This window comes from Leopardus geoffroyi, chromosome C2 (genome assembly GCF_018350155.1).
Source record: "Leopardus geoffroyi isolate Oge1 chromosome C2, O.geoffroyi_Oge1_pat1.0, whole genome shotgun sequence".
NCBI lineage: Eukaryota > Metazoa > Chordata > Mammalia > Carnivora > Felidae > Leopardus > Leopardus geoffroyi.
The window spans coordinates 46,480,629-46,503,812 of NC_059333.1; the positions used below are offsets into that span (position 1 = coordinate 46,480,629).

General features: G+C 36.6%; 2 protein-coding genes across 2 annotated transcripts; both read left to right on the forward strand.

Moving 5' to 3' along the window:
* Nucleotides 1-204: 204 nt before the first annotated feature.
* On the forward strand, nucleotides 205-1,134 carry LOC123576093 (olfactory receptor 5K4-like). Its single transcript, XM_045437096.1, has one exon. The coding sequence runs from the start codon at nucleotides 205-207 to the stop codon at nucleotides 1,132-1,134; it is 930 nt and encodes a 309-aa protein (XP_045293052.1).
* A 17,021-nt stretch (nucleotides 1,135-18,155) lies between these two features.
* Nucleotides 18,156-19,085, forward strand: LOC123576094 (olfactory receptor 5K1-like). The gene has a single exon (XM_045437097.1). The coding sequence runs from the start codon at nucleotides 18,156-18,158 to the stop codon at nucleotides 19,083-19,085; it is 930 nt and encodes a 309-aa protein (XP_045293053.1).
* The last annotated feature ends 4,099 nt before the right edge of the window (nucleotides 19,086-23,184 follow it).

The following is a 23,184-nucleotide window of genomic DNA, read 5'->3' on the forward strand; positions in this document are numbered from 1 at the left end:
ACTGGGTTCTATTCCTGAAGCCAAGACTATACTGTATGTTAACTAAGTTGAGAATAAAAAATAATAAAATAAGATAAAATAAAATAAAATAAAATAAAATAGCTTCTTTCTTTTTGTATATGGGGAAATTAGAGGGAAGAATAAACACACTCTAATTTAGAATTTCATTTCTTTACAACTTCTATCTCAGCTGAAAAGCCAGGAATGGCTAACGAAAATAACTCTTTGACAACTGAGTTTATCCTCATAGGATTTACAGATCATCCAGTGCTGAAGATTCTCCTGTTTTTGGTGTTCTTTGCCATCTATCTAATCACCATGGTGGGAAATCTTGGCCTGGTGGCATTGATTTCTATGGAGCATCGTCTTCACACACCAATGTACATCTTTCTGGGCAACTTGGCTCTAATGGATTCCTGTTGTTCCTGTGCCATCATCCCCAAAATGTTAGAGAACTTCTTTTCTGAGGGAAAAATGATTTCCCTTTATGAATGCATGGCACAATTTTATTTTCTCTGCCTTGCTGAAACTGCAGATTGCTTTCTTCTGGCAACAATGGCTTATGATCGCTATGTGGCCATTTGCAGCCCACTACAGTACCATACCATGATGTCAAAGAAACTCTGCATTCAGATGACAATAGGGACCTTCATAGCTAGTAACCTGCATTCCATGATCCATGTAGGGCTTCTATTAAGGTTAACTTTCTGCAGGTCTAATCAAATTGACCACTTTTTTTGTGATATTCTTCCACTCTATAGACTCTCCTGTACTGACCCTTATATCAACGAACTAATGATCTATATTTTTTCAATGCCAATTCAAATCTTCACCATTTCCACTGTCTTGTTCTCTTATATTTGCATCCTTTTCACAATTTTTAAAATGACATCAAAAGAGGGGCGAGGTAAAGCCTTTTCTACCTGTGCATCCCACTTTCTATCTGTCTCAATATTCTACATTTGTCTTCTCATGTATTTCAGACCATTTGAAGAAGGGGATAAAGACATACCAGTGGCAATTTTTTATACAATTGTAATTCCTTTATTAAATCCTTTTATTTATAGCTTAAGAAATAAGGAAGTGATAAATGGTCTTAAAAAATGTATGAAGAATTATAATATTGTTAAATAAACTTCATCTTCTATGGAAAACTGATTTTAATTCATTAAACTGTTTTATAGAAAAGGGACAAAAAGAAAGTTGTATTTATATGAAATACTAATCTCTAAATCATTAGGCTGTGTTTGCTAAAAGATATATAAATGTAATTTCAAAGTTGTCTGGCATTATCTTACTGAAAATTCCACAATTACCAGAGTAAATCAGGAGAAAATCCAATAGTAACTTTCATTACCAATTGTTATTACTCTCACTGAATTGTGTCAGGCTATTGTTCCAAACCATAATAAATAAACATAACATCAAGTTTAAGTGTCTAAATGTATAGAACAGTCACCTTTATTCATCTTGTCTAGTTAATGGAGGACATTATATCTGATCCTATGTAGAATGTTTGAAATATTAAAAATTTCCTGGCAGGAGAATAAAATACGAATTGCTATTCAGAAAAATGACCTTGGAGATACATGTAGGTTAGTCTGGGGGGAGAGAGGCTAGAAGCAAACTAATTGTAGTCGTGTATATTTAAAATAATGAAGTTTGATCTAGAAGAAGACTCCAAGAATGGGAAAAAATGGAATGAGAAGGAACACACATATAGTCACATATACATTTTGTAGAACAGTTAACGATGAATTATAACAAGTTGGCTATAACAGATTAAGATCTACTTTAATTTTTAGTATAATTAAGGTTCTTTATTTTTTTTAAAGAATAAATCATGTTATGTATTATGGAATATAGAATAGCAATTTACATCTCTCTGAGATGGAGATGTGCATATAAGAAGTTTGTTGGAGTGGAGGAGTGGCCAAGATGGCAGAACAGCATGGAAGTTTTTTTGTGTGTCTCTAGTCCCTGAAATGCAGCCAGATCAACACTAAACCATCTTGCACACCTATAAAACTGATTTGAGGATTAACACAACAATCTGCACAACCTGAACCACAGAACATAGCAGGTACATGGGGCAGATAGGTAAACTAGGGGAGAGAAAAGCCGGGGAGGGCAGGGAGCTGTTTTTGCTTGTACAGAGAGAATGGAGACAGGGGGAGAGGGGGAAATATGGGGAAAAACACCCCCCAAAAGCAGCTGGAGAGAAAGTAGAAAAGTGGAAACAACCCCAGGGACTGAACTAAAAAGGGAGAAAGGAGAAAGGAGAGGGTTTAACTTCCATTAAGACTCTGTAAACAGGGGGAATGCAGAATCTGAAACTTCACAGCTCCATGCTTGGCAGTGCTCTGGTGGGAGAGGCGAATCACCAGGAGTAGAGTGAAGTCTGGGGGTCTTCAGGCCACACAGGGAGAGGCAGTTCCCTTGCTGGGAAGACATCTGGTAGAGGCTGTGTGTGCCACCCCTCCCTGCCCCCACCACAGGCAAAGACCCCAGGGGACCCAGGAAAACAAACACATTTGCTGGTCATTAAGGGTGAAGCCTGGTGCCAGATGTGTGTTGTGATGTTCCATAATCCCTGAACACAACCGCGTTCACCTTTTCTGGGGCAGGCTGGCACCCAGCCACAGTCTCTGGACATCAGCAGTGGCATGGTCCCGTGAACATTCCTGGGTGCAGCAGGCACCTGGCCATTGCTCAGTGAGACCCTCCTACAGAGGGGTAGAGCAGGTCAAAGTCACAGTCCCTCAGAAGTAAGGGGTCAGGAAAAACAGGTGAATCTAAGATAAAACTCAGGAGGGAGGTGCTGCCTGGGGTTGGTCACAGACAGTGTAGGAGTGGGGAGTGGACAGAAGCCAGAGAAAAGGGGTGGGTGTGTGATTACTGATCAGGGAGAACAAAGTTCCAATACTAGAGACTGGATAGCAGTTTTCACTCCTCCCACGCAAGCACATACACACCTACAAGCACCACAACAATCCACCCCAGTCAGCTAAGCAGCGCCATCTAGTGGAGAACAGAGATGTTATACTAAGCTCCACCCAACTGGGCCAACCTTGCTCTTTAGGAACACCACAAGTCTCTCCACCTGCCTAGTTTACGGACTATAAAGTGCTTCATAGTTGACTTCTAGGGGAAACCGATGTAATTTCAATCGTATTTCAGTCTGTTCACTGGTCCATCTATTCAATTTCTTTTTCTTTTCTTATTCTTCAATACAGAAAGAGAAAAAAAGTATTTTTATTTTCAATTTTTATTAAAATATTTTTCTTTAATTTTTTTCTACTATATTTTTTACTTTTCTGTAAATTTTTCAAATTCTATTTTATTTCAATCATTTCATTTTATTCTATTTCATTGTATTCATTTTTTCAAATTTTCAAACATTTTCCTTTTTTTTCCTTTTCTTATATTTCCCTTTTTTCTCTAATCTATGAAGCTCCTTTCAACAACCAGACCAAAACACACCTAGGATCTAGCATCATTTATTTTATTTTTTGTGTGTTTTGTTTTTAATTTTTTTATCTTATTAATTCCTTTTCTTCCTTCAAAATGATGAAATGAAAGAAACACCCCTAAATAAAGAACAGGAAGAAATGACAGCAAAGGACTTAATCAATACAGATACAAGCAAGACGTCTGAACCAGAATTTAGAATCACAATAAAAAGAATAGTAGCTGGGGTTGAAAATAGATTAGAATCCCTTTCTGTGGAGATAAAAGAAGTAAAAGCTAGTCAGGATGAAATAAAAAATGCTATAACTGAGTTGCAATCTAGAATGGATGCCACGGTGGCAAGGCTGAATGAGGCAGAACAGTGAGTCAGCAATATAGAGGGCGAACTTATGGAGAATAGTGAAGCAGAAAAAAAGAGGGAGACTAAGGCAAAAGAACGCAATTTAAGAATTAGAGAAATCAGTAACTCATTAAAAAGGAAAAATATCAGAATCATAGGGGTACCAGAAGATGAAAAGAGAGAAAAAGGGTTAGTAGCATTATGTGCAAATCATAGTGGAAAACTTTCCTAACCTGGGGAAAGACAGAAACATCAAAATCCAGGAAGCACAGAGGACCCCTATTATATTCAACAAAAACCATCAACAAGGCATATCATAGTCAAATTCACAAAATACTCAGGAAAGAATCATGAAAGCAGCAAGGAGAAAAAAGTCCTTAACCTGCAAGGGAAAACAGATCAGGTTTGCAGACCTATCCACAGAAACTTGGCAGGCTGAAACAGAAAAATATGCAACCAAGAATTCTTGATCTAGTAAGGTTGTCTGTCATTCAAAATAGAAGGAGAGATAAAGTTTCCCAGACAAACAAAAATTAAAGGAGTTTGTGACCACTAAACCAGTTCTGCAAGAAATTTTAAGGGGGACTCTCTGAGGGGAGGAAAGATGGGAAGAAAAAAAAAGACCAAAAGCAACAAAGACTGGAAAGGACCAGAGAACACCACCAGAAACTCCAACTCTACAGGCAACACAATGGCAATAAGTTCATATCTTTCAGTACTCACTCTAAACGACAATGAACTAAATGCTCCAATCAAAGACATAGGGTAACAGAAAGGATAAGAAAACAAGATCCATCTGTATGCTGTTTACAAGAGACTCACTTTAGACCTAAAGACACCGTCAGATTGAAAGGGGATGGAGAACCATCTATCATGCTAATAGAATGATGGTTGCCAAAAGAAATATGAGGTAGCCATACTTATATCAGACAATCTAGACTTTAAAATAAAGACTGTAACAAGAGATGAAGGGCATTATATCATAATTAAGGAGTCTATCCACTAAGATCTAATAATTGTAAACATTAATGCTCCAAATGTGCTAACACCCAAATATATAAATCAATTAATCACAAACATAAAGACACACATTGATAATAATACCATAATAGTAGGGGACTTCAACACCTCACTTACAACAATGGACAGATCGTCTAAACAGAAAATCAACAAGGACACAATGGATTTGAATGACACACTGGACTGGATGGATTTAATGGATATATTCAGAACATTTCACCCTAAAGTAACAGAATACACATTCTTCTCAAGTGCACATGGAACGTTCTCCAGAACAGATCACATATTGGGACATACATCAGCCCTCAGGAAGTACAAAAAGATTGAGATCATACCGTGCATATTTTCAGAACATAACGCTATGAAACTCGAAATCAACCATAAGAAAAAATGTGGAAAGATAACAAACACTTGGAGACTAAAGACCATCCTACTAAAGAATGAATGGGCTAACCAAAAAGTTAAAGAGGAAATTAAAAAGCACATGGAAGCCAATGAAAATGATAACACCACAGCCCAAAACCTCTGGGATACAGCAAAGGCAGTCAGAAGAGGGAAGTATATAGCAATCCAGGCCCTCCTAAAGAAGGAAGAAAGGTCTCAGATACACGATCTAAACTTACACCTTGAAGAGCTGGGAAAAGAACAGCAAATAAAGCCTAAAACCAGCAGAAGACAGGAAATAATAAAGATTAAAGCAGAAATCAATGCTATCAAAACCAAAAAAAACAATAGGACAGATCAATGAAACCAGAAGTTGGTTCTTTGAAAGAACTAACAAAATTGATAAACCCCTAGCCAGTTTGATCAGAAAGAAAAAGGAAAGAACCCACATAAATAAAATCAAGAATGAAAGAGAAGAGATCACAACCAACACATCAGAAATACAAACAATAAGAGAATATTATGAGCAATTATATGCCAATAAAATGGGCAATCTGGAAGAAATGGACAAATTCCTAGAAACATATACACTACCAAAATGAAACAGGAAGAAATAGAAAATCTGAACAGACCCACAACCAGTAAAAAAATTGAGTTAGTAATCAAAAATGTCCCAAAAAACAAGAGTCTAGGGCTATATAGCTTTCCAGGGGAATTCTACCAAACATTTAAGGAAGAGTTAACACCTATTCTCTTGAAGCTGTTACAAAAAAAACAGAAATGGAAGGAAAAATTTCAAACTCTATGAAACCAACATTACCTTGATCCCAAAACCAGACAAAGACCCCCCTAAAAAGCAGAACTATAGGCCAATTTCCCTGATGAAAATGGATCTTCAACAAGATTTTTGAACAAAAATCTTCAACAAGATATTAGCCACCTGGATCCAACAATACATTAAAACAAATTATTCACCACGACCAAATGAAATTTATATGTGGGATGCAGGGCTGGTTCGATATCCATAAAACAATCAATGTGATACACTATATCAATAAAAGAAAGGACAAGAACCACATGATCCTCTCAATAGATGCAGAGAAAGCATTTGACAAAATACAACATCCTTTCTTGATCAAAACCCTCAAGAAAGTAAGGATAGAAGGAGCATACTTCGAGATCCTAAAAGCCATATATGAACGATCCAATGCTAATATCATCCTCAATGGGGAAAAACTGAGAGCTTCCCCACTAAGGTCAGGAACAAGACAGGGATGTCCACTCTCGCCACTGTTATTCAACATAGTATTGCAAGTCTTAGCCTCAGCAATCAGACAACACAAAGAAATAAAAGGCATCCAAATTGGCCAAGAGGAGGTCAAACTTTCACTCTTCACAGATGACATGATAGTCTTTATGGAAAACCCACAAGATTCCACCAAAGAACTGCTAGAACTGATCCTGAATTCAGCAAAGTCGCAGGATATAAAATCAGTGCACAGAAGTCAGTTGCATTCCCATATACCAATAATGAAGCAACAGACAGAAAAATCAAGGAATTGATCCCATTTACAATTGCACCAAAACCCACAAAATACCTAGGAATAAATCTAATCGAAGAGGTGAAAAATCTATACACTGAAAACTATAGAAAGATTGTGAAAGAAATTGAAGAAGACACAAAAAATGTAAAAAATTCCATGCTCCTGAATAGGAAGAATATTGTTAAAATGTCAATACTACCCAAAGCGATCTACATATTCAATACAATACCTATCAAAATAACATCAGCATTTTTCACAGAACTAGAACAAACTATCCTAAAATTTGTATGGAACCAGGAAAGACCCCAAATAGCCAAAGCAATCTTGAAAAAGAAAACCAAACCTGGAGGCGTCACAATCCCAGACTTCAAGCTGTATTACAAAGCTATAATCAAGACAGTATGGGACTGGCATAAAAACAGACACTCAGGTGGGGCGCCTGGGTGGCGCAGTCGGTTAAGCATCCGACTTCAGCCAGGTCACGATCTCGCGGTCCGTGAGTTCGAGCCCCGCGTCGGGCTCTGGGCTGATGGCTCAGAGCCTGGAGCCTGTTTCCGACTCTGTGTCTCCCTCTCTCTCTGCCCCTCCCCCGTTCATGCTCTGTCTCTCTCTGTCCCAAAAATAAATAAACGTTTAAAAAAAAAAGACACTCAGAAAAATGGAACAGAATAGAGAACCCAGAAATGGACCCACAAACATATGGCCAACTAATCTTTGACAAAGCAGGAAAGAATATCCAATGGAATAAAGACAGTCTCTTCAGCAAATGGTGCTGGGAAAACTGGACAGAGACATGCAGAAAAATGAATCTGGACCACTTTCTTACACCATACACAAAAACAAACTCAAAATTGATGAAAGACCTAAACATAAGACAGGAAGCCATCAAAATCCTAGAGGAGAAAGCAGATAAAAACCTCTTTGACCTTGGCCACAGCAACTTCTTACTCAACACATCTCCAGAGGCAAGGGAAACAAAAGCAAAAATGAACTACTGGGACCTCATAAAAGTAAAAAGCTTCTGCACAGTAAAGAAACAATCAGCAAAACTAAAAGGCAACCAACGGAATGGGAGAAGATATTTGCAAATGATATATCAGATAAAGGGTTAGTATCCAAAATCCATAAAGAACTTATCACACTCAACACCCAAAAAACAAATAATCCAGTGAAGAAATGGGCAAAAGACATGAAATAGACAATTCTCCAATGAAGACATCCAGATTGCCAACTGACACATGAAAAAAATGCTCAACATCACTCATCATCAGGGAAATACAAATCAAAACCACAATGATATAACACTACACATCTGTCAGAATGGCTAACATTAACAACTCAGGAAACAATAGATGTTGGTGAGGATATGGAGAAAGAGGATCTCTTTTGCACTGCTGGTAGGGATGCAAACTGATGCAGCCACTCTGGAAAACAGTATGGAGGTTCCTTAAAACATTAAAAATAGAACTACACTACGACCCAGCAATTGAACTAGTAGGTATTTATCCAAGGGATACAGGTATGCTGTTTTGAAGGGGCACATGCACCCCAATGTTTATAGCATCACTATCAACAATAGCCAAATTATGGAAAGAGCCCAAACATCCATCGATGGATGAATGGATAAAGAAGACATGGTATATATATATATATATATATATATATATATATATATATATATGCACATACATACATACATAGTGGAGTATTATTCAGCAGTCAAAAAGAATGAAATCTTGCCATTTGCAACTACATGGATGGAACTAGAGAGTATTATGCTAAGTGAAATTAGTCAGAGAAAGACAAATATCATATGACTTCACTCAGATGAGGACTTTAAGATACGAAACAGATGAACATAAGGGAAGGGAAGGGAAGCAAAAATAATACAAAAACAGGGAGAGAGACACAACATAGGGGACAAAAATATGGAGAACAAACAGAGGGTTGCTGGAGGGGTTTGGGAGGGGGGATGGGCTAAACGGGTAAGGGGCATTATGGAATCTACGCCTGAAATCATTGTTGCACTATATGCTAACTAACTTGGATGTAAATTTAAAAAATAAATAAATAATTTTTTAAAAAAAGCAGTTTGTTGGAGAATGTTCTCAGGCTCAACAATTATTTATGGGAGTGAAGGAAGTAAGACTGGGCAGAAGGATAGGTTGACTAGAGTCACAACAAAAACCTTAGCCAATCTGGTGGAGAAAAGGGGGTTTGGAATATCCCTTCAAAGTTCTCATGCCTAAGACAGGGACATTAAATTTATACTTTCCATGGAACAGTCATTAAATGTAGGCTGCCTCCAAGTAAGGCACATGACCTTCCTAAGACCATTACCTTAAGCTAAGGATACTACCTGAATAAGGATTCAGCTAAGAACTATCAGCTACTGGCACTCTTACTGCTGGGGAAATACATTGAATCTGGGCTGTGAACCACAGATCCATTACTGGCCACCTTTTATACTGTTCAAAGCTGCTTATTTCTTATAATCAATTCTGGGGAAAGAACCACCAGGATTTGGGTCTTTTTCTTGTCCTGGAGAATCTTACAAGGTGAAGGTTAATGGGACACCTGCAGTTCCCACTGTTGCAGCTGGTCTCATGCCCACACTAATGTCCATCTTCTACCTCTTGATTCCCTTCACCTTTGCCTAGTACCTCTACTGGTCCTAATATGGCAGGATGATTCAGAATCAGATCACCAGGGAATCTGAGCCTTTCACACGATGTCTTTTTCAGTTCTGGTTGTTGTATTTGTGTATTTACTGTCAAATTGAACAAGGAAATACCAACAGATGCCTATGGCCCACCTCAATGCCAAACATATTTTTCCTGCTCCCACCTCATAATAGCAGCCTTATCTCTTCCTGATAACAGGGTCAATTACTCCTATAATCTTAATGGACTCCTTTCCTTGCCTGTTAGTCTCTTGGAAAAAAAAGAATCTAAAGTGACTGGGTAGGGAGCTGAAACTATTCTGTATAATGGGATTCTTGTCACATTCCCTGGTAAGAACATATAAGAACATATCGCCTCTCAGAACCAGGCCCTCTAAACCCATATAGCTCAGAGATGAGGAAACAAAATGCAAATTCCGCAAGCAGATAACTTGAGGAGGTCCTGGACTGAGGTATTCAACCTACTACGGACATGACAACATATAGTGGTCACTAATTTCTCATGGAAAGTGAACCTTGGAGGACACAGTCTTGACATCTTAATTATATCTTTGAAAGGTCATGTCATCAACTCATTAAGCCAGCAGCTTCTGGGTGATTTGAAATAGAATAGAACCAGTGTGTCAGTCACTGTCCAGTACCACACCTTCTTTACTGCAACCTAGATTTCTTGGTCCAATGCAATGCATGCACCATTCTACCAGCCCCAGAGAGTGATTCTTCCTGAGCATTTACAGATTAGAAATTTAATCCATACCTGGATAATGTGGATTCCAATCCAGATAAATTTATGTCCCCTTCAGAGAGGAAGAGGTTCATAGTAGCAAATGCCACCATGTGGCTGACTGTTTTTGTTTTTGTTTTTTTTTTTTTTTTTGATGGATGTTGTGAGACTGGGGGATCCAAAATGGTCTCTGGTTTTGGCAAGTTAGAACTTGACAAGAACAGTAGCTAGATTAGCCTTGAAAAGTTGGAGCGTCTGCTATTAGGCACATGCATACCTCCATCTCAGCTGCTACAGCACTTCATTCATGTGCCCGTTGTGCCAGCACTGGGGTGGCAGATGAACAAAACTGGATCACCTCAACTAGCTGAATCATTCTGTGTACTTGGTTGTTTAGTATTTTTTTTTTCCATGGTAGATGCTCTCTGGTATACTTTTACATGTAATATGAAGAACTCCACACTTCATATCCATCCCAAGAGATCCATTCATATACCTATCCCTCAGATTTTCTGGTCACTGACCTCTTAATCTGTCTCCCTACACGCCATTGACCAACATCCTAGATGTTCACCTCTTCTATGAATTTATATATTCTCACCTTGGACCACCTCTTTTTCTATACAATGGAACAAGGTAATCGGTCTGCTGCTCCGTGGGAGGATGTCTCCCTAGTCTTACTTTTCAAGGTCACCCTAGGTGGAGCTATAGTTTAGCAGTAATCTATCTTGGCTTGCATCAACATACCAAGCTGACCACCCAAGAACCAAGTTGGCCTTTGAAGCCAGACATGCGAGATGAGGACAAGAGTTCAGTGCAATGGTGGAGGATGACATAGAGGTCTGGGTTACCTGCCTGTGCAGCCTATTGTATTCTCTGGCCCTGTTCATGCCAGATCCTTGGATATGCCACCTTCATCTTCTAACAAATTACTCCTGGGCCTGCTCAATCTTATACTTGCTAGTCTGACAAATTCCAGCTCATGCAGGCAATTCTGGCCTTTTGGTCACTTGATGTCCTACAGTTAGGAGCTCTTCAAGTAGCAGGGTCCATAGCACAGCAGGAAGTTATTTGTTGAATAGTTTATAATTCTGTGCTGCAGAAAGCAAGGCCTTGTTCCCAAACCATTAGGGTGTATGTTATGATTCTCCTATCAGAATTTTCCATACACTTCCCATTAGTTTCACTTCTCTTCCCACCTCAGATATCTTTAATACTACTGGCCTGCTGAGTCATTTGGCCCAAATGTCAGGGCTGTTTACCCCATAGTGTGGGCCTATGAAGAGCCCTCTCCTGTTCTGAGACCCACTCAAAACTTACATTCTTCTCCCATTTGGGCAGATATATCTGTGTGCCGGATCTTTTCAACTGTGTAGGATATTAAGAGATGTTTGGAAGTAAGTTCAAGCAAGTGGTTGCACTGTTGTATCACAGTGCTAAGCTGTGATTTAAATAATAAGCCATATATCACATTTTGTTCTGAATATAAGATTATTATTTAATTAATAATAGTGTTAGTGGGGGTAAACAATATTTTAATAGCATTAATACATAAAATTTAAAATTTTAATAGCATTTCTCTTAGTCTAATTCTTTTTAAATTTCTATTTTCATGTTTTATAATATATAATATTTTAGTATAGTAGTACATCTATCTAATTTGTAGGTAAGAATGTATATATTTAGAACATACTCCAAATGAGCTTATCAATATGAATGTACACCATGGTTTGAAATATCTCTCCTAGTAAAACTATCAGCAAATGAAAGATAGTTGAAAACACAAGAGTAGATGAGATAACATGGGGAAATTTCTAGAATGAATGAAGAGTGAGGCCAAGGAAATAATCAGGGTGAATGAAAGCATTATTAAGGACAAAAAGAGAAACATGACTCAGCATCAAAGACTGAGATGGAACAATCAAGATGATAGGAGCAGAGAGGGTTTTCAAACAAGCCAGAGAAGACTTTCAATAGTACCAAACACTATACTTTGTTAGGAAATAATTAAATATTCTTTAGAGTTGGCATTTAGAGTTGGTTGTGGCTTTAGAGAGAGAGGGTATAGTGAATTGGCAGGAGCAGAGGAAATAAATGAGAAGAAATCAAATAGAATTTGAAATTTCCCATTCCCTTTATATTACTTTTTGTGTCTCCTTGTATCATGTATGAGTAAGCTTCAGTCACTCTAGTTTACTGTCCCCCTTCTCTTTTTTTTTTTTTAAATTAGGCCTTGCTCTTTTAAGAGTCCAGGCTTTAGGATGCCTGAGTGGCTCAGTTAAGTGACTGACTTCAGCTCACGTCATGACCTCATGGGCCCCGCATCAGGCTCCATGCTGACAGTACAGAGCCTGCTTGGGATTCTCTCTCTCTCTCTCTCTCTCTCTCTCTCTCTGCCTCTCCCCACACATATGTTCTTTCTAAAAATAAATAAATAAACTGAAAAAAAGTATCCAGGCTTTTACAGATGGTTCCCTCAGACTGCTTTTCCTCATGTTCTTTACCAATTATTACCCTGCAAAGTTATCTGAAATTATACTCCCATTGGGAAATCTTTCTTTCTTCCTCTAGGTCACCAGTCACTCCCTTTACTATATTTTTATATGATATGTTTACACTTTTTTATATCACAGCCTCAATTGCACACTAAATTGTGCACACAGCGTTAAGTGCCTTTCTCCCCATTAGATTATGAGCTTCTTGTCAGGAAGCCATATCTAAAAACTAAGAACTTATCCCTGCCATTCTCACATCCTGTGCCCACACTTCCCATTGTCTCTTCCAATACCCTGCATATTGTAAGTACTTGATTAAGATTAAACATGATGGAAATTTTAGCAATCAATGCAGCATATATTATAGATCTCGCTCAGTTTATTGTCAGGTGCTTAAAAGATTTATGATTGGTGACTTAAGAATATTTAGTCAGTGGGGCACCTGGGTGGCTCAGTCGGTTAAGCATCTGACTTCAGCTCAGGTCATGATCTTGCAGCCCGTGAGTTCGAGCCCCACGTCAGGCTCTGGGCTGACAGCTCAGAGCCTGGAGCCTGTTTTCGATTCTGTGTCTCCCTCTCTCTCTGCCCCTCCCTCACTTGTACTCTGTCTCTCAAAAATAAACAAACATTTAAAAAATTTTTAAAAAGAATATTTAGTCAAGACTTTTACAATCAAGACACATATGAGTCACACTTGATAAAGTGGTGAATGCATTTTAAAAGCAGGTAAGTATCACAATGGAATACTACTTGGCAATGAGAAAGAATGAAATATGGCCTTTTGTAGCAACGTGGATGAAACTGGACAGTGTGATGCTAAGTGAAATAAGTCATACAGAGAAAGACAGATACCATATGTTTTCACTCTTATGTGGATCCTGAGAAACCTAACAGAAGACCATGGGGGAGGAGAAGGGAAAAAAAAAAATGAAGTTAAAGAGGGAGGGAGCCAAACCATAAGAGACTCTTAAAAACTGAGAATAAACTGAGTGTTGATGGGGGGTGGGTGATGGGTATTGAGGAGGGCACCCATTGGGATGAGCACTGGGTATTGTATGGAAACCAATTTGACAATAAATTTCATATTTAAAAAAAAGCAGGTAAGTATCACGTAAATCAGGAAAAGAACAAATCAATTCTATTTATTTTTACTGAGTATATTTTATTTAAAAATTTTTTCCAAGTTTTTATTTAAATTCCAGCTAGTTAACATGTATGTCAACAGTATTAGTTTCAAGTGTAGAATGTATTGATTCATCACTCACATACAACACCTGGTGCTCATCACAGCAAGTGCCTTCCTTAATACCTATCACCTCTGCCCACCTCCCCTCCAGTAACCATCAGTTTGTTTTCTGTAGTTACGAGTATGTTTCTTGGTTTTCCTCTCTTCCCACCACCATCCCCATGTTCATTTGTTTTATTTCTTAAATTCCACATATGAGTGAGATCAATGGATAAAGAAGATATAGTGTGTAAATAAATAAATACACACACACACACACACACACATACACAGTGGAATATTAGTCTTAAAAAAGAATGAGATCTTGCCATTAATCAGCTAATTCTATTTAAAGGACCTAGGAAAGTCTTCATGGAGGAGATCTGATTTGAGCTCAAGTATGAGTAGTATTGGGATGGAAAGAAAGGGAGCAGTGTTAAATCTTTTTAATGTTTATTTTTGAGAGGGAGAGAGAGAGAGAGAGAAGCAGAGAGAAGGAGACACAGAATCCGAAGCAGGCTCCAGGCTCTGAGCTGTCAGCACAAAGCCCACCACGGGGCTTGAACCCATGAACTGCGAGATCATGACCTGAGCCGAAGACAGACAGTTAAGTGACTGAGCCACCCAGGCACCCCAAGAAGGAGTTTTAGCAGAGGGAAGCATTATAAGAAAATTAGGTGAAGCAATTGCACAGAGGGGCAGTGAAGGGATGCACATGGCCAAGTGTCCTGAGGTTGAGGAAGAGAGCAAGGTGAAAGATAAGACAAAGGGTGACCATGGAGCATCTGGAATACCAAAATAAGTAAAATGGATTTGGTTTGAAAACTAATGAGAGACCACTGCAAGTTCCTGAGCAACAGAGTATCATTTTTTTTAATCCATTCAACAAACATTTGTTAAGCGCTACAAAGAACCACTGTTCAAGGTATTAGAGATGAAGGAATGAGCATAACAGAGAAATTCTTTCACTCTTATGTCTACTGCTAATGGTAGTGGTGGGGAATGAATGACTGATTATAGACATACTAATAAATACAGTATATTGAAGAGTAATTAGTGGAATTAAGAGAAAAAAACAGGGTAAGAAAGATAAAGTAATTGGGGTGAAATGAAAAGAAGAGAACTCAGTAAATTATATGTGGGGCTAAATGGTAACAGCAAAATTTCCAGGAGGGATTTGCAACACATGGGAACTAGTTCAACTCACAGAGTGAAGTTGATGAGCCTCGCTAACCCTACACCTTTTAGGCTCCACTGCAAATGCTAGTCATCTTTCATTAACCATATTAATCTTTCCTGTAACTGTCCAAACCAACCTGAGACCCTTTTCTGCTCATTACATTTTATGCATAGGATAGTGAACAGAGATATAAAATGTACAATTTTACAATTGTAAAAATGATGTCAGTTACGTAAGAATCAGCAAGACGATCATCAACTGACCTTAGTTACTTTAGTGAAAGTCATTTACTTAACCTCTTTGTCTCACAGGTAATCTTTAATTAATATCACAGAGTTAATACATTTTGGAGACTGAATCTCCCTACAGAAATACACGGATGTCACTACAGGGAAATCCCTTAAGCATTTGATGGAAAAGTTTAACTTTGCATTGTAAGAAATAGAATTATTGACACTGATTTATTAGCAGTCTTCCAGATTTTCATTTTTTTTAATCCCAAATGTGTTTGAGACCAATATTTTTATATTCTGAAATTCTACAAGACTTAACACAGTATCAGAGCCTTTAGATAAGGGAAGTACTCAAATTTACTTTTAGTTTTAATATTAGCATCCATAAACATTTATTTATCTGAATTACTTAGCATTTGTTCATTGATCTTAGATTTCAACTTTTCACCTTTGTAGCTCTTCTCACAACTGAAGGCTATGGGAAATTAGCAAGAGATTTAAATTCAATTCATGCTGACCTTTTTTGATTATAAGGTAAGTTTTCAAAATACACAGGTAACAGCATAGCTTAATTCTGTTAAATAATTCAGGCAGGTACATTGAAAGTTATTTCTAACACAGCTGAATAATTAAATGGCTTATATTTAATATTTTAAAACAAGAAAATAAAATGTTCAGCCTGTGCCTTTTAAAAAAATTTTTTTAATATTTATTTATTTTTGAGAGAGACAGAGTGCAAGCTGATGCTTAACCGACTAAGCCACCCAGGCGCCTCAGCCTGTGCCTCTATTTTGATGTTTTGATTATGGGAAAATACATCCATTCTGACCATAAAATTTATATGATTTGACACAATAGTCAATATATCCTAATGGATCACTAAGTAATGATAGAAGATAGCCTTTTTAAAAAAAATTTTTTTTAACATTTATTCATTTTTTGAGAGAGAGAGACAAAGCATGAGAGGGGGAAGGGCAGAGAGAGAGGGAGACAGAATCTGAAGCAGGCTCCAGGCTCTGAGCTGTCAGCACAGAGCCCAGCGCGGGGCTCAAACTCATGGATCACGACCTGAGCCAAAGTTGGACGCTCAACCCTCTGAGCCACCCAAGTGCCCCTAGAAGATAACCTTTTAGGGAAAACAAAATTTGTTCTCAAAAATCATATTAAGATTTTTCAATTTTTCTAAGTGTTATGAAATTAAACTATACAGGAAGGCTTATTTTTATTAGCTTTTAAACTACTGTGATATAATTTAGAAAACCTTATATAAGTTTCTCAGAAAACAGAAAAATAGTAGATGGGTCAATTCAGATAAAAGAATGACACCTAAACTTTTTTAAAAGATGATTTTTGAATAATGTCCTTTGTAGACTATTCTTCAAAATTAACAGTCTCAACTTGCAGAAACCAAAGAAAGTCACTAAGGATCAACAGTGGTATGCTGACAAGTTTATCTTATAAGTCAGGTCTTTAGAATGAAGTTGGATGGGAATCAATACTGCTTTTTCTCTATCGCATTAAACAACTCTTACAAGAAGTATAAGTCATAGCTTAACTCAAATGTCTCAGTTCTAATAAGGAAACTGTGTATAGATAAATGAAAAAAAAAAAGCTATGTAGGGGCGCCTGGGTGGCTCAGTTGGTTAAGTGTTCGACTTTGGCTCAGGTCATGATCTCACAGATTTTGAGTTTGAGCCCCATGTCGGTCTCTGTGCTAACAGCTTAGATCCTGCTTCCAATTCTGTGTCTCCCTCTCTCTCTGCCCCTCCCCACTCTCAAAAATAAACATGAAAAAAAAATTTAATAAAAAAAGGACGGGTGTCTGAGTGGCTCAGTTGGTTAAGGGTCCAACTTCGGCTCAGGTCATGATCTTGTGGTTCATGAGTTTGAGCCCCATGTCGGGCTCTGTGCTGACAGCTCAGAGCCTGGAGCCTGCTTTAGAGTCTGTCTCTCCCTCTCTCTGCCCCTCTCCTACTCACGCTCTTTCTAAAATGAATGAAGGTTAAAATTTTAAAATAAATTTAAAAAAGGAGAAAAAAGCCATGTAGACAAGCAACTCTAGATTGTGTTATGTATATAAGAAATGCTTGAGGATTCAGAAAGTGAAAATCAGTGTGGTCTAGGTCATTTAGTTAAAACTTAATATTAAGCAGCATTATATGTAAACTGTACATAAAGAAGGAAAGGATTTAGATATCTGGGCAAAAATCAACAGGAGTGAGGGTGTGGACAGAGTCAGTTTTTATGGAAATGAGTGTAATACTGGGAACAGGAATGAGAGAGGTGACAATACATGGATATTTATTTCTTTAGATATCCAAAGCAATTTTCTTTAAAGATGATAGTCTTCTTAATTCTTAGTAATCTCATACTATTCCTAATATATAAATTTAACATATCTTTTGTATGCTATTTTCAAATATTTACTCAACTGGAAGAATATATGAAAACTTCTTGCTCAGTTAAAAAAATGTGTATATATGAAAATTGATTTAAAATTTTAAGGATCTTTAATACAAAAATTGACATCAATGTACCAAATATGGGTACGTTATATTTGTACACTATTCATGCATGAATCCATAAAGACAAACCTTTTCCACACTGTAAGAATTCTCCTTGGAATTATAAAAATATTCTTGGGGATCCAGAGTTTCAGAGTTGAGGTTATAAAGCTGACATTTTAGAGGAAGGAATATCCCCTAGAAATTTGTGTGCCTGTGTCCAGAGATAGTAACAGAAGTTTGCAGAAGCTCCTCTCTTTGTTGTAAAAATTAAAATGTGAAAGGAAAATTAGACACACTCTAATCAGAATTTTATGTCTCCAGAATTCCTATCTCAACAGAGAAGGTGGATATGATTGAGGATAACCACTCCTTGACAACTGAGTTTATCCTCATAGGATTTACAGATCACCCAGAATTGAAGAGCCTACTCTTTGTGGTGTTTCTTACTATCTATCTGATCACTATGGTGGGGAATCTTGGCCTGGTGGCATTGATTTTTACAGAGTGTCGTCTTCACACACCAATGTACATCTTTCTGGGCAACCTAGCTCTAATGGATTCCTGTTGTTCTTGTGCCATTACCCCAAAGATGTTAGAGAACTTCTTTTCTAAGGACAGAATGATTTCCCTTTATGAATGCATGGCACAATTTTATTTTCTCTGCCTTGCTGAAACTACAGACTGCTTTCTTTTGGCAGCAATGGCCTACGACCGCTATGTGGCCATTTGCAGCCCACTACAGTACCACACCATGATGTCAAAGAAACTCTGCATTCAGATGACCACAGGGGCCTACATAGCTGGAAACTTGCATTCTGTGATTCATATAGGGTTTCTCTTTAGGTTAACTTTCTGTGGGTCTCATCAAATTAATCACTTTTTTTGTGATGTTCTTCCATTATACAGACTCTCTTGTGTTGACCCTTCTATCAATGAATTGATGATATTTATCTTTTCAGGGTCAATTCAAGTCTTCTCTATTATCATAGTTCTAATCTCTTATCTCTGCATCCTCTTCACGATTTTCAAAATGAAGTCCAAAGAAGGAAGAGGCAAAGCTTTATCTACTTGTGCATCCCACTTTCTCTCTGTCTCAATATTCTATGGTTCTCTTCTTTTTGTGTACATTAGACCAAACTCAGTTAAAGAAGAGGATAAAGATATACCTGTTGCTATTTTTTATACTCTAGTAATTCCTTTATTAAACCCCTTTATCTATAGTCTAAGAAATAAGGAAGTATTAAATGTTATGAAAAAAATTATGAAGAAAGTTTTATAACATTCTGAAAAAAATTTCATCCCCTGTGGAAAATTAACTTAAATTTGATAAAATGCTTTTCAAAATATGGAATATTGAGAAAGTAGAAAATGATCACTTTGTATATAAAATATTAAATTACTAAAACTTGATAGTGTATAAGTCAAATAAATAAGTTCAGCAAGGAGAATTTCTGCTACAGTGTATTTTGAAATCTAAGCGACTAGCTCCCAGCAGGAATGAACTAAATAATTATTCTTGAGGTCATAAACTGTGTCACAATGAAATTAGTTAAACTATTAACTAATTGTTTCAAAGTGTAATGAGTTACAATTTTCTACAAATACTAGGAATAGAAGTCAGTATATATAAAGATTGCCTCCATTTGGAATTGACAAATTTTTGGAACCTCAAAGCATAATCTTACAAACTCTGGCACATTCCAAGTTCTCAAGAATTAATCCCTTCTTAACACCACCTGTCAGAAGTAAACTGGATATACTTGATTCTCAATTTTGAGTTTATTCAAGAGATTATGTTTGAATATTAATTCACACGGAATACCTATTTTCAAATCAAGAATATTTTCATCTTTAGTGTTTGTCAATTTTACTCTCAAGTTCTCTGAAATAAAGTATCTGTTTACTGATTATTTATCAATCTATAGTTGAAATAGATGCTATTTATTCTGACATCCCTATGGATTTGGATATTTTCATGCCGTTTGATTAGGCATCCATCAAAAGTAAAGTGAAATTCTGAATACATGAAACTAAATGATTTTTTTTTCTCTCTGATATTATTACTTGTCTTGTTATTAGCAACTACACCAACCTGTACTGATTCCAATGTAAATTACTGACATATTCACAGCATTAACAAAAATTTGGAGATGCTGTAAAGCATAAAGTAGGCAGAAAATAGTGAAAATTCTAAATACCTAAATACCTGAACAAAAAAGATTTACTGATCACTTACATATGCAAATATGAAAGAAAAAATAATTTACTGAGAACATACTATCTGCTAGGCACAAAGCTGGACCTTCCATATATATTGGTTAGACATGATTTTTCATGTTTTTTCTCAGTAAAAATCTCATACTTTGAAACTGAGTAGCTTGCTCAAGTTCATCCAAGTCATTCAGATCAAGCTCGAATTTGTATCAATGCTGCTTGGGAGTTCAGAAAATGGAGATCCCTGTAGCTTTGTGTACTGAGTTCTTATGTAGTATCAAAAGTAAAATGTGCCCTAAAAATGATTTTAAAAATGATATTTGCAGGAAAAAAGGAATAAGTATGACCACAGCCGATGTTTTTGGAAATAAGCGTGGCCTTGGGAATGGGGGATAAAGGAGGTGAACCATGGAAAGAGTAAGAAAGTTGTTGTTCAGAGCTGTTCCTGAATATGGGAAATAAAGGTGGAAGTGTATCAGGTTATTGAGAATCTTATATGCCACCCAAAGGAATCTGAATTTATCTCAGAGGCATCAGACAGCAAATTCTTCCTAGAACAGGGTAGTATGATTGTATCTTTCAGAAAACTAATCTGGCAATTGAATGCAATGAAGCCGGACACAATAAGACTCACTGTAATGATTCATATATTAGACAATGAGAGCTGAAACTGAATAAAAGTAGAGGAGTGTACAGATATCAGCAACATTTTAAAGAAAAATAGGCAATTGTAACTACTACTGGGTAATAAAATAAAAGCCTATATTCTTCCTGTGAATATCAACCTAGTCATAACTGATTTCCTTTCACTAATACTTAGTAAAGTTCCTGACACATTTGGCCATTCACTAACCATTTCCTTTAATATATTTTAATATAATTAAGTTAATATGTAATAGCTTTGTTATTTTTATTTTTGAATTAATCAATCAATAATAATAAACACATAAACAAAGCTCTATAGGGTCCTAAACTCTTTTTAAGAGTATAAAGGAAATCCAGATAGCTGAGTTAGATGAATGTTGTTCCTTTTATCCACTCCTTACTTTAGAGGATATTTTTAATTGTCAGACTCACATACATTGATTCCCTCTCCCTTTCCTAGGGTTACCACAAGTTTTGTTATGTATTTCTGTACCATCCACCCCCAACTCTTAGCAACACTGAATCCTAGAGGTCTGTTAAGGGAAGAGTACATGACGTATTTGGGGCCAATGAAACAAAAGAGGTAATTTTGTAGAAGTTTCTGGAATACGTGGTTCCTTTATTTTAAAACAGATCCACAAAAAAGGTAGTCTTCCTTCCTCTGAATGCCATGCTGTGTGGATATGAAATCTGGCACAGTCTACATCCATTTTGCCATCAAGGGAGAAACCAGCCTAGAGATGAAGTCAACACACACAAGAGCACATAGCTGAGGGAATCACATAGAAACAAACCCAGAGTCACTGGAATTAACCATCCCTTCTGGTTTCAAAATTTAATAGACCTTCTAACTGTTAAACTTGTTTGGGAAAAATGCTTTTATTGCAGCTGAATAAATATTAACTAATACATTCATGTCTCTTGCCTCATCTTTCATTTTATACCTGATTTTAAATTAATTCTCAGACATTCTTTTAGCTTATAAATAATTTTTCACCAGTATCCGTTTAACTATTTGGTGTTTTGTTACATATTTTACTTTTATTTCTATATTTTAATTTCCTATAACCCCACTGAAAAAATGGGGGACACAGAAATTGCACAATTTGTCCACAGAAATATTAATTTGGAGTTCAGGGATCAAATACAGGCTGTCTAGCTCCAGAATCCATGTTCCTAACCACTAAGTCACATTGTACACAGCTCAGAGAAGCAAAAGTAGCAAGAGAGGAAAACATTCAAGAAACTAAGCTGTAAAGTGGGCAGAGATTCAAGAAAATGTGAATCAGTGACATTTTCCTTTAAATTTATTTTGAAATATTTCAAACCTACAGAAAAGTTGAGAGAATGCTCATGAATTTTTTTAAACCAAGATTATTAATTAACATTTTACCATACTGCCTGGTAAATGGTACTATAAATGGGTACATATATATATTTAATTCACATATGTATATATACATATATATGATGACATTATGACAGTTTACCCACATATCCTTCAACATATATCTCAAAAGAACAAAGACATTTCCTACATTGTCATATCATTACTATCCTCAAGAAATTTAACATCACCTAATACAATGTTCACATTAAAATTTTTCCCATTTTCCCCAAATTGTCCTTGATAGCAATTTATTTTTTCGTCAGGAATTCAATTAAATGTCACTATTTACTTTTGGTTATTATCATTCTATAGCTTCCTGTAATCTAGAAGAAACTTCTGGCTTTTTTTTCTTTCATGACATTTAAGATTTTTTAAAATATTTGCATCAGACATCATGTAAAATATCCCACAATCTCTATTTTTGTGACATTTCCTCATGATTAATTTAAATTAAATAGTTCAGCAACACCAGATGTGCTGGTTTTTTTCCTTCTCGCATCACGAGACCTATAACATCAGTTTGTCTTGTTAACTGATTACTTCATTCAAGGCAGTATTCATCAGTTCTTTCTATGATAAAGATAACTGATTTCCTTGCTTTTAAAATCTAATCTGTAGGGTGATATACTGATACCATGTGCATTTCTTGTTCCCTAATAATTTTTCATCAATGGTTTTAGCATCCAATGACAATAATTATTTGAATCAATTATTATAATTGGAGACAGAAAAATGGTGATTGTTTTTCCTTCAAGTGTTATCTGGCTTCATTCTGAGAAACAAGAACTTTACCTCAAAGTCTTTTTTTTTATGTTTATTTATTTATTTTGAGAGAGAGAAAGAGCAGGAAGGGCAGAGCGAATCCCAAGCAGTCTCCGTACTGTCAGCCTGGAGCCCAATGCAGGCTCAATCTCATTACTGCGAAATCACAACATGAGCCAAGATCAAGAGTCAGACACTTAACTGACTGAGCCACCCAGGTGCCCCTACCTCAAAGACTTTTTAATAAGTTTTTAAAAAATTTTTGAACAGTTTTGGATTTATAGAAAATAATAAAGACCGTATAGAGAATTCCCATATATCACACACCCATTTTCCCACATCATTAATATCCTACATTAGTATGGTA

Coding starts and splice junctions, on each gene's coding strand:
- LOC123576093 (XM_045437096.1), top strand. CDS start 205: ATGGCTAACGAAAATAACTCTTTGACAACTGAGTTTATCCTCATAGGA.
- LOC123576094 (XM_045437097.1), top strand. CDS start 18,156: ATGATTGAGGATAACCACTCCTTGACAACTGAGTTTATCCTCATAGGA.